The sequence below is a fragment of the Gopherus flavomarginatus genome, chromosome 4 (assembly GCF_025201925.1).
Source record: "Gopherus flavomarginatus isolate rGopFla2 chromosome 4, rGopFla2.mat.asm, whole genome shotgun sequence".
Lineage (NCBI taxonomy): Eukaryota > Metazoa > Chordata > Testudines > Testudinidae > Gopherus > Gopherus flavomarginatus.
The window spans coordinates 151,667,877-151,680,753 of record NC_066620.1 but is presented as its reverse complement, the minus strand read 5'-3'; the positions used below and the strand labels follow the sequence as shown (position 1 = coordinate 151,680,753).

The 12,877-nt window shown below is 41.4% G+C and overlaps 1 protein-coding gene across 9 annotated transcripts in view; it reads right to left on the bottom strand.

The window, feature by feature from the left end:
• Positions 1-2,655: 2,655 nt before the first annotated feature.
• The window catches only part of CEP162 (centrosomal protein 162), a 92,295-nt gene continuing 82,073 nt past the window's right edge, over positions 2,656-12,877 (bottom strand). For 5 of the 9 annotated variants that reach the window (XM_050950080.1, XM_050950082.1, XM_050950081.1 and 2 more), the window contains 2 exons: positions 8,031-8,165; positions 2,656-4,633 (listed from right to left, as the gene is read on the bottom strand). In XM_050950080.1, the coding sequence (XP_050806037.1) occupies positions 4,415-4,633; positions 8,031-8,165 (354 nt within the window). In that variant the 3' untranslated portion in view covers positions 2,656-4,414. Of the gene's footprint in view, positions 4,634-8,030; positions 8,166-12,877 lie in introns of those variants that run through there. The other 4 variants (XR_007773971.1, XM_050950084.1, XM_050950085.1 and 1 more) reach the window with 4 other exon arrangements.

Below are 12,877 nucleotides of genomic sequence, written 5' to 3'. Positions count from 1 at the left end.
AGCTGCTCTGTGAATGCCAAAATTAATCTGGTGTTGTTTCTTTCCATAGCACACAGTGGGTCAGACAACTCTGATTCCTGTTCAGAGTAGGGGCTCATAATATATCGCATGATCAGATGTGTTCATAACACTGACTACAAACAGTAGAGAGCAGTGCAGGATCCATCCTTTCAGACAGAGATGGTGGGCGCACAGTAAACAGGGGTTGCTGAAAAATGCCATGAAATCCAGTTGGAAGCCCAGGGAATGATGGGATGGAAAAACTGCATCATGGGACATTGAGCTCACACATGGGTTTTGTCAGCATAACTTGTGTCAACAAAGCTCTGTAGCGTAGACAAGGCCTCAGAGAACTTACGTATAATCTTGACTTCAAGGGAGGCATCAGTCATCTCGACAAAGAGCTTTGTGCCCTCAAAGGGAAAGTCCTCAATGGTAGACTGCACCCCTTTTGGGAAACCCAACAAATGAAGCCATGAAGCTCGCTGCATCACCACGGCTGTGGTGATGGACATAGCCGCTATGGCGGCCATGCTGAGGGCAGATTTCAGCAATGTCTTTGCCACTAATTGACCCTCTTGGATAATGGCCTTAACAGACTTGTGATGTGCCTCTGGCAACTTTTCAATAAAGTCATTCAGTTTAGAGTAATTTATGTTATTGTATTTCGCTGTGAGGGCTTGGTAGTTGATGATATGGAACTGTAGAGTGGCCAAGTATGCTTTTCTGCCAAAAAGATCAAGGCACTTCCAAACCCTATCAGAGTGTAGCCCTTGACTGGTGTTGTCGGCCACGACAGTTGATGGCATCCACCACAACGGAATTGAAATGGATGGGAAAACAGGAAATTCAGATTCCTTGATGGGTATATAGTATTTTTTGTCCACTCGCAGGTTGGTGCCACTGATGTCAGGGTTTGCCACATGGTCTTTGCCAAGATGGCTTCAATAATCAGGCGGGCAATAATTGAGGACGAAGAAGAGTGGAGGATGTCGAACAGCCGATGGTGGGCATCCTTGACTTCCTTCAATAGTATCTGGAGGATGTCTGCAACCCTTTTTGCCAGCTTCTGGAAAAGACTAAAGTTGTCTGCCAAAGATGGCTTTGTCTCGAGAAGAAGAGGATATGGTCCTCAATGTCATTTCTCCTCAGTACCGGCTTCCTGTTCCTCTATCTCTTGAGGTGGTTCCAAAATCCTGCATGCTGTGGCTGAGGGGGTGTGCTTGGATGGTTCTTGAGTGAGGCTCAAAGCTTGAGAGGCATGCTATCAGTGCACAAAAGATCCCAAAATTGCCATTGGGATGGCAGAGAGGCTGGTGGTGGAATCTATGGGTGGCCGTACCAAGCTGGTGGTGGTGGAGGGACCATCTGTGGGTATATCCTTGGACTCCGTTGGTAGTGAGCACCATATGGAGCTTGGGAGGACTATTGTGACACTACCTCTACTGGCTCGCTGTCTGAACCTTCACTAGAGAGCAGAGGGAAGGGGCATAACATGGCATGGCAGTGGGAATACTTCCCGTGGCTGGTAGAAGCTCAATGCAGAGGTCTTGGTACAGAGAGGTGGGGACTCGGGTGCACCTGACATGCAGAGGTCTCTGGAATGGCGGGATTCCGCTGGCACCAATTGTCCCAGTGTCAGTAGTGGTGCCGGGATTGAGGGAAGCAAGGTGGAGATGGTGATCTTGGTCTGCACCTATCTTTCAGGTACCAGGTGAGCTGTTGATGGTGAAGTGGACTTGTATGGACTTTTTAGAGTGTTAACACTTGTCCTTCGGTACCAAAGACTTGGTGCCCATGTCCATTGGGTCCGTAAGTCTGTTAGTGGAACCAGTACCCACTGGTCTTCATGAGGCATCGTTGCCAGAGTTAGATGGTCTTGGAGCCAGCGAGATACCAAACGAGATGGCGATCGCATATGGCTCTCTCAGGGTTAACTAGGGGGACTTCCCATTCTCCTTTCAGATGATTTGAGAGAGGGGTCTGCAGTCTGTTTCTTCAACCCACATCCCTTAAATGTAGAAGGTTATGAAGACTCATGTCTACCAGGCAACTGGGGCCAGATTGATGCCTCTTCTGGCAGAGCTCTTTGCCTTCATGGAATCTTGGCCGGAGTTGTTGGCAAAGACTACACTTCTACTGTATGTGGCCTTCCCCAAGGCAGCGAATGCCCTTAGAGTGTTTACCTGCAACCAGAATTGCCTCTGTACAGGTGTGGCACTTCTTGAAACCTGGCAAACTGGGCATACCCCACTGAGGGGGAAAAAAGCAGGAAAAAAAGCCGGGTAAAATACGAAAGACGAAGAAAAAAAAATACAACTATAACTTAAATAGGAGGCTAAATATAAGTATGTAAAACAAGAGAACAATAATCTTAATGGACTGCTAATGGCTCTGTCTCTAGCCAAGGGTAGTTGAGAAGGAACTAAGGAGGGGTTAGCCTGGGTGTGTTGACTAGCCTTGTGGCGCAGCATGAGGAGAGACAGCCCATGTGCCAGCCTAATGGACATTGCTACTGATGTTCTCCAATCAGCAGTGCAGGTATGCAAGCACACCTACAATGGAGCACTCATAGGGACACTACTTGAAGAAGAAACATTGGTTTCTTTTTTTTTTTTTTTTAAACTTTTGCATTTGCAAACAAATCACAAGAGCTTGTACATTATGAAAATACAACATATTTACTAATGATTGACATTTTATATACAAAGCTTTATAGTCCTATTTACATAATTTATGACTATATATTAACACTTCCAGATTATTCTTGGAAAAAATCATCCTTTTTAATGAAAATTAAGCTTTATGGAGTTTTGGAAAATATATGAATGAGAAACCCAAAATAATGATTGCATTAATCCCAACTTTATCACTCTCAATACTGTTTTACATACAGATATCACGTACAAACACTTAGGGATTGTCTAAATGACCCATGAGACTGCAGCCAGCTGGGGAATATACCTCACACTACCTGTTCTTGTGGACCCTGTTCTACATTCTAGCAGCCTGTTAGAGCACTTTGAGCTAGTCGCATTTCAAAAAGGACCAGATCAAAGCATTCTAACGAACTGTTAATATACAGCAGCAGGGACAACATGGATAGTCAAACCATGACAGGCTAGTGGCCGGGAGCTTCACACCCCAGCCTGCTGCGGTCTAACTGTTCATGCAGGCTAGCCCTTACATACAGTGTGTGTATTTTTTCATGTATATATAAAATATATAGCATAACTATGAGCAAATATTGCACTGCAAATCAATTATGGGCACTCAAGTGCATTTTAACAGGAACTTACAAGATACAAATTGGTACATAACTACTTTTTATTTAAATCACGCACACTCACTCGTGTGAGCACATAATTTACTGATGAAAACATGTCTTCTTTCATGGTCCCTCCAAAAAGGCACAGATCTATAGCTAATATAGGTGCTGCTGTAGACCTGTAAACTAACTGTTAGCATCATTCAGTCAGCAATCAAATACCAATGATTATACTAAATAGAGCATTAGTATGAATGGCACGGCTTTGTAAGAAATATCTCAAAACTCAAGAAAATAGTTTTCTAAGATTACGTCTATACTAGGAGTACTACAGTGGAACTGCTGCAGCTACGCCATAGCACAGACGTTTCCTATACCAACAGAAGGAGTTTTTCTGTAGATGTAGGTAATGCATCTCCCCTAGCCAGGTTGACCAAAGAATTCATCTATCAACCTAGCTGCGTCTAGACCAGGGATTAGTTTGTCTTAACTATGGCACTGAGGGGTGTGAATTTTGTCCATACCCCCCGCGTCCTTCTAAATTTTAATTGTAGACCAGGCTTAAGTCTGGGGTCGTTGTCATAAAAAGAACCTGACCTAGTCCTCCAAACATTTGGAGACGTTTAGGGGCCAAAAAGGGAAGGGAGGAAAGAAAAGAGTACTGGGTGAAAAGATGAGAAGGAGAAGTGTTAGAAAGATGTAAACAGGATTGTGTGCCCTAATTATTGTAATAAAATAGACCACATTATTTGAGAGTTTCATAGATCTGACATAGGAAAATACAACTGAGCAATCAGTTATGCTATATGAAACAGAATTGTACATCTTCTCTCAAAAGTATTCAGTAATGTTCCACAGGCTGTTGGAAGAATACGAAATGCAAATTTCTTAACAATTCAGTTTATGGGGGGTGAAAATCATCTGGCTCAAAATTCCTAATTTTTTTTTACATACAAGATCATTTATTATTAAGAAATTACAAGACAATATGCAATCAATTGTTCAGTAAAAACTTGCCTTTAGATGAGTGAAAGTTCAGATGAATTTATGAAAAGTATCTGAACTTGCAAGGATTACACCAGTGATTGTTTTATATTCACAGCTGTCTAGGTTAAAATTCTATTTCTCTGATCAGTTTTTACCCAGTCATGTCTTCCAATATCTTTCTGGTAAACTGAATCCACTTGAAACAGGTACTGGAATAACAACCCCTTGTTTCTGCAATTCCCGTAAAACATCTAATATTGAATCTAATTCCACTTGAAACTTCTCCAGCTCTTGATTCTTTAATTGGGCAAGTTTTTTCCACTTCTCAACTTCCTGGGTTTGCTGCACTTCAGCAATATGCCGTGTTTGTTGCACTATCTGTAAACGATAAGTTGGTTAACAAGAAGTATATTGGATTTCCAGTCATCAGTTCACTGGACATTGTTCCTTAGCTGAGACAGTCCCTTTACAAAAATACATACTATTGTATTTTTAATTAAGTTTCTGATGTTAAATCCCAAAGCCCACTGCTAATTATTATATGGAAATATTTGTTCTGAACACTGGAAAATGTACTTTTGATAGTAGCAATAAATTCCTTTAGACATTAGTGGGGAAAGGAAGGGGGGTTAATATCCAGTTCAGATTAAAGAAGCCTCACAAGAGATTAATTTATTTTTTCCAAAGGATTCAATAAAAAGTTTGAGCACTTAAGACTTTATGACAAATATTTAACACTTTTGAATATATCAGGCCTTTCTGAGCCTTTTACAAAATTTGCTATATAAATACACACTAATTGAATTAGTAATAGTCTGCAACAAAGACAGACCAAATCCAGATTCTCTTTATGGTACAGAGACCCTGTGCTATTGTTATACTTTTAAAAACTGCGTAATGAACTTATAAATGCACCAAAAATAGCCTATAGTGACACTGCCCTGAGGCTGTTGCAGATATGGGTCTGAATGAGTTTTCACTCCTAATCTCTCCAAATTCCAACAAGCTAATTTAAACATGTTACTGTCAAAGGAAATAAAAATCCATACTCCATTCTGAAAATGTAATGGCTATTCCAAACAGAATATTTTATTTGGAATGTGCTGTATAAGCAAAGACAATTTCAATCCTCTGTAATAACAAGATATAAATTGCCAGTTATTTTCATTATTTATGTGTATTACTGTAGCGCTGAAGGGTAAATCTACATGGAAAGCAGCAGCCCACGGCAATGAGTCTCAGAGCCCAGAACTACAGATTCAGGCTCATGGGGCTCATATTACAGTAAGAAGTTCAGACTCCTCAGGTTCTGAAGATTAGAAATGGGGGCTGGGTTTCAGAAACCCAAACATTTGCATAGCTATTTTTAGCGTTGTGGTGTGAGCCCAGTCCGCAGACTCGGGCTCTAAGACTTGCTGTTGTGGGCTGCTGCTTATCATATAGACCAGTGGTTCCCAAACTTGTTCCGCCGCTTGTGCAGGGAAAGCCCCTGGCAGGCCAGGCTGGTTTGTTTACCTCCCGCGTCCGCAGGTTTGGCTGATTGTGACTCCCAGTGGCCACAGTTCACTGCTCCAGGCCAATGGGAGCTGCTGGAAGCGGCACGGGCCGAGGGATGTACTGGCCGTCGCTTCCAGCAGATCCCATTGGCCTGGAGCAGCGAACCACGGCCACTGGGAGCCGCGATTGGCCGAACCTGCGGATGTGGCAGGTAAACAAACTAGCCCGGCCCACCAGGGGCTTTCCCTGCATAAGTGACGAAACAAATTTGGGAACCACTGATATAGACGTACCCTAAGAGCCCTAGTCATGGACCAGGACGCTGATGCTTCTTAACATTCAATACATTAGACTGTCCCTTTTTTATTTTATGTATATATTTGTACTGATTCGTAGGAGTCCCATTGCAGAGGATTAAATTTGTAAATTGGGAAATAAGCAAAAATTAAAAACAGAATAAAATGAACACAAACAAGCCCCACAACTCCTCAGCAAAAGGAAAATTACTTAACAGTGATTGGTGTTTCTTAGAGTGTTGCTCCTCTTTTACTGTACAAAAAAAATCCTCACAATAAATATTGAGTCAGATTGTTTATTTCAGTGGTGTTACACCAATAAAGGATTTGGCCCTGTGGTCCAGACAGCAAGGAACTGCCAATCAAGTCAAAGCATAAATCCTACCTGCCCCCACTTGTATCTGAATTGAGGAACTTTCTAGAGTTGAAAAAAAAGGGAAGTTACTCACTATCTGAGGTTGTAGAGGGGAATGGGTTGGGACATGAGAGAGGGGAAGAAGAAAACAAATGTGTTACCTTAATTTGCTGTTTTGACTTTTTAAAACCGATAGCGCAGGAATAGAAATAGGGCATTCACATTCATGCTAATGAAGAAATAAATTGCTCCGCCATCAGGTCTTACATATTTGATAGGCTATAACAACTTTCTTCTTTAAAGGAATCTAAGTGGACAGTTCCACTTTCTCTGGCACAATGGAACTTTCTACCACCAGGGTAAAGCTTGTCTCTGCAGCAGACAGGGCTTTCTTCGGGGCCAGTCCAAGACTATGGAACAATGCCCAGAAGAACTAAAAACCAATATAAACCTCACCACCTTCTACTCCAAGTACAAGGTACATTTCAACTTTGCCTTCTCCATTTACCAAAAAATATTCCCCAAACCAAACCAAACTTCATTACACATATAATCCTCTCCCTGGGAGAGCATATGAGAAAGAATGAACCACATGTGACAGATACTAATCATACTGCTTAATGCACTACTGAAAAGCACTAAGATGCAAAAGTGACAAGGGAAATAAAAGAACCTATACAGAACAAAGTAGAAGTAATTCTTTGGATACAAAATGATCCTTATAAAGATTACTAAGAACACAGAGGCTAGATCCTTCTATAAAATGAGGTACAGGAATCACTGAGAAATTACTTTACCTAGTTGAAATTATATATGGTTGTACGTTAGGTTTTAAAAAGAAACCTTAATTCAGGTACAAGTGATCTGGAAGCGTTTATGCTTTGACTTCACTGGCAGTTCCTTACTGCCTTGCTATCTAGGCCATAGGGCCAAATTCTTTTTTGGTGTAACTCCATTGAAATAAACAATCTGACTCAATATTCACTGCAAGGATTTTTTTTGTTTGTACAGTAAAAGAAAAGCAACACTATAAGAAGGAAAAAGATCCAGCTCACCAAACAACCACTGGATTATACAATTGTCTACTATTTTTAATTAGCTTTTTTGTGGATTTGAGGTAAAGGTAGTAAAGAAAGTCTATGGGGATTTTTTGTGAAAGTACAAGGAGCGTATGGGAAGTATTTTGCAAGTTTTTCCCTGTTTGAGTAATGTTTAGAATTGAGCAAATAACTTACGTTGTTGAGTTCTGTTTGGGATCTCAGACTCAACTCGGTCAATATTAAGTCAAGTCTAGTCTATAAACACACCGGTCCTCATTTTCTAAACCTAGTGTTCCTGTTTGTGCCCACATATTGCAATTTGGCACCTACAACTACGGTCACTTTGGATTTCTAAGTATTTCATCTGAGATCCAATGTACAAGTTATTTTAATTGCCCCTGTAAATAACTGTGGGTACAGGATTGCATGCACATTTATATGCACCAGCGGGCACAAAAAAGGACAACGACTTTGGTTTATCATGTAATTGGTCAAAATGTATTTGATCCCTGCAGTACGGTCTGCAATAATTTGTACAAATTCTGTCAAAATACACAGGAGGTAAGTATAGAGATGCTCTATTTTACCTGCTGAAGTTCTTGTTCTCTTTGTACATGTCTGATCTCCATATTCTTGATTTTCCTTTCTAGACACAAGAAGTGTTTCATCTCAGGACTTTGCCTCTCTTTAGCCTCTCTCAGTTCTTCCAACAATTTTGTCATCTAAAATTTGAGGTATTATTTGTTACTTGTAATGAAGTAGTGCCAACTTTACTAAGTGTTGTATAAACAAACAGGATTTCCCATCAAAATGCCTTTACATTTTCTTTCACAGGAATTTTAAATATTAGCTCACTGTTATAATCCAAGAGCCCGAAGGCTCTTGCCTCTTATTACTTTCCTCTATGCTGCAAAAGCCTAATCTCTAGTAGAATCATAGACGATTAGGGTTGGAAGAGACCTCAGGAGGTCATCTGGTTCAACCCCCTGCTCAAAGCAGGGCCAACCCCAACTAAATCATCCCACCCAGGGCTTTGTCAAGCCAGACCTTAACCTCTAAGGATGGAGATTCCACCACCTCCCTAGGTAACCCATTCCAGTGCTTCACCACCCTCTTAGTGAAATAGTTTTTCCTAATATCCCACACTGCAACTTGAGACCATTGCTTCTTGTTCTGTCATCTGCCACCACTGAGAACAGCCGAGCTCCATCCTCTTTGGAATCCCACTTCAGGTAATTGAAGGCTGTTTCAAATCCCCCCCTCACTCTTCTCTTCTGCAAACTAAATAAGACCAGTTCTCTCAGCCTCTCCTCATAAGTCGTGTGCCCAGCCCCCTAATCATTTTAGTTGCCGTCCGTTGGACTCCCTCCAATTTATCCACATCCTCTCTGTAGCACGGGGCCCAAAACTGGACACAATACTCCAGATGTGGCCTTACCAGTGCAGAATAGAGGGGAATAAATCACACCCCTCAATCTGCTGGTAATGCTCCTACTAATGCAGCCCAATATGCCGTTAGCCTTCTTGGCAAAAAGGACACATTGTTGACTCATATCCAGCTTCTCATCCATTGTAATCCCGAGGTCCTTTTTTGCAGAACTGCTGCTTAGCCAGTCGGTCAGTCCGCAGCCTGTAGCACTGCATGGGATTCTTCCATCCTAAATCCAGGACTGTGCACTTGTCCTTGCTGAACCTCATCAGATTTCTTTTGGCCCAATCCTCCAATTTGTCTAGGTCACTCTGGATCCTATCCCTATCCTCCAGCGTATCTACCTCTCCCCCCAGCTTAGTGTCATCCATGAACTTGCTGAGGGTGCAATCTATCCCATCATCCAGATAAGATGAAGATGTTGAACAAAATCGGCCCCAGAATCGACCCCTGGGGTACTCCGCTTGATACCGACTGCCAACTAGACATCAAGTTGTTGATCATAACCTGTGAAGCCCAATGATCTGGCCAGCTTTCTATCCACCTTATAGTACATTCATCCAATCCACACTTTTTTAACTTGCTGGCAATAATACTGTGGGAGACCGTATCAAAAGCTTTGATAAAAATCAAGCTACCATATATACTTGTTCATTAGCCCATTCGTTTATAAGCCAACCCCCGCCCTCCCAAGATGGTTAGGTAAAAATTGCAAAAACTGTATGACCCTTTCATAAGCCGATCCTATATTTCAGGGGTTGGCAAACTTTGGCTCCTGGCCCGATAGTGTAAGCTGCTGGTGGGTCGGGACGTTTTGTTTACCTGAACATTCACAGGCATGGAGCCCCTCAGCTCCCAGTCTCCGCGGTTTGCCGTTCCCAGCCAATGGGAGCTGCTGGAAGCGCCGCGGGCCAAGGGATGCGTTGGCCACTGCTTTCTGCAGCCCCCTTTGGCCTGGAGTGGAGAACTGTGGCCAGTGGGAGCTGTGATCGGCCGAACTTGCAGACACAGCAGGTAAACAAACAGGCCTGACCCGCTAGGGGGCTTACCCTGGTGGGCTGCAGGCCAAAGGTTGCTGATCTCTGGTTTAGAAGAAGCTATATAGCAGGGGTGGCCAAACTTACTGACCCTCTAAGCCACATATTAAAACCTTCAGAAATTCGATAGCAAGGGTGCACCTGCTGGAGATCGGGGCTTCTGCCCTGCAGGGAGGGGGGGGTCTTGGGGCTTCAGCCCTGCAGGGTGTGCTTCCTGGGGTTCTGGGCTTCAGCCTTGCAGGAGATGCCTGCTGGAGCTCGAGGCTTCAGTCCCATAGGAGACGCCTGCCGGGGCTCAAGACTTCACTCCGCTCCAGCTAAAGCCCTGAGCCCTAGTAGGTGCACCTAGTAGGACTGAAGCCCTGGGGCCCCTCTACCCATTTCAAAAAGGTTCCATCAGAATTTTCTAGAGATCTTAATTTCTCAATGTTGCTTTCCTGAAATCAAATACCCAGTATTGCTGTATTCTGAGAGTCCCCACTTACCCACTATTCTTTACTATTCTGAATTCAAAATAGCCTGAGCTGACCAGTTCCAAATATCAATATGTTCACACCCTCATGCAGTACCATGTAGAAGCAGATCCAAAGATAGGGCATCTTCTGGTTAGTCTCCAATTTTTATGTCAAAGTTGTCTTCTAGTGAAGCTAGGAATCTGTTATTTAACAGATTGGCGTAGTTAATGCAGCATGGCTGTGCACAGCAATTCAGAGGCAGATTAGCATTCAAAATACCTGAATTACTTGTGGATCTCCCAAAATATCTGTATCTTCATTTGAGGCACTAGTAGTTTAAATCGCTCATCCCCATCCCATTTAAGATTGCTAATAGTGATTCCCCTGTAATGATGAATCATATTTGCAACCCCCATTTGCTTTATTTTCCAGTTTAACTAAATTTGGATTCTAGCCACGAAATGGTTAAAAGTTATTTTACAGTAACATTAAATAGTTATTACATAAACTGAACAAAAACATGGCAAGTGAAGCTTTACCTTGAAAAGTCACAGTCTCACAATGATTTCCAATGCAAATTGCTCACTTTACAAATACAATTATGTTTTTTCTAACTGCCAGCCCTTCAAACTCAACCTGGAATCTGTAGTTCAAGTAGGAGTCTTTCCTTCTTACGCATCACCACCAGTAATAAAAGGACACACTAGGAACAGATCTTTTGAGTAAGAAGGTGCTATTTTTTACAGAGGCATTTTTCAGAGTAAAGCTGAACTTTAAGATGCATAGAAGATGAAGGTTAAGCATCACTCGAGGGACATTTTAAAGTTGTGATAAAGCACAAGAACTCCTCTTGCTTGAGCACATACTGTTATAGAAGATGCGAAAGAAATACCAGCAAGAACAATGGGTAAGATTACTAAAATTTCAAAAGTTTAAAACCCTATAATGGAAAAAATAAGTTTTATTTTAGCAATACTTCAATGGTACTTATGATTTTAGTGTTAGAGTGATGCAGCATTAGCAATATTATTCAAATGTACTATCCTCAGCAAAGCCATCAATTGAAAAAAAGACAGAAAATTAAACATTATGATGGAGGATAGTTTTACAGGTAATAGATGGTATAAAAAAGAAAGATAACATAAGTGTGGGACAGATGATCTCTACAGAATAACAAAACAAATATAGTCAAAAGCAATATTTACAACGCAATTGGGAAGCAGGTGATCAGAAAAAAATAGCCATCTAGACGGGATATTATAAGTTAAGAAAATGATGAAGTAAAGCAGAAAGAAATTAAAGCAGAGGTGTGATAACTGAATGTCTGAAAACAGAAGAGGTCTAAAGGTTATAATATGCTCATATCTACTCTGTGAATAGAGGAACAGATAGAGATGCAGACAGAAGATTTATTTCTGCATTGGTAGCAAGATGTACCAGACTCACGCATCACAAACATTTTAGAACCGTAGCTCCCTTACAGAATAAGTTTCAAATGCAATCGATGTCTATTGATCCATGTTCAACTCCAGGAACATATTCATCAAAGAGGAATACAATCCAGACAAATGATCTTTGACAGTATTTTGCTCACTTTCACTCTTTAAGAAATGGTTTCACTGGAAACAACTCGGTAACTCTCTTTTCAGTGTGACATCTCCAAAGACAAAGCTTCTTCATGAATTCCCTGATTTTCTCTTTTGTACCTAGTACATTTGTCTTTCTACCTTAACAGTTCAAGTTCAGTGCATTCAATTTGCCAAATATGTCTACCACATAAGTTAATATAATCAAGAAGTCGACATTACACAATCTGCAAAATCTGTTTTCCAGAAGAGTAAAATTCTGATTTTGTCTTGCAATTTAAAGACACGTTGTAAAACTTTCATACATGACAACACCCAGTCTTTACTGTGAAACAAAAGCTGAGAGTAGGTCAGAGCCCATCATTTCACACATTGTACTAAAGCCACGTGTATTCACTACCCAGAATTTTATAAAATTAATTTTAACAACAACATTGAGGGCCTTGTGTACTTCAGGTTGCAACTTCTTTAATACCAAAGCTTATGATGAATCACACAGCTTGTCCAAATTGCTGCTGGTACCACTTTCTTAACTCATGTTGCAACCATACTATTCTATCCTGTCACGGCTGCTACCTCATCAATGTACAGCCCTACATATGTAGTCCACTAATGACCTTCTGGAAGTAGACAGATCTTGCCACTCATGTGTGATTGTCTGCATTTTGCATGGCCTCACCATAAGATGTTTCTAAGGCTTTTTGAGGAACAGTTGTTTCTTTAGACATGACGTTTTGTTTGGCACTTTAATTCTGTTCGTTTCTGAAGGAAAACAAGTGGCAGCTCTCACTTACAAATTCCAGGTGTTTGGTTGCTAGATGTCTCTAGTTTTCCTGGCCTCACACTTTCATTCATTAATGCATAAAAACAAACACCACATTGTGGCTGTAGACTTTCCACAGTAATACTGAGACACAAAACCAAAAC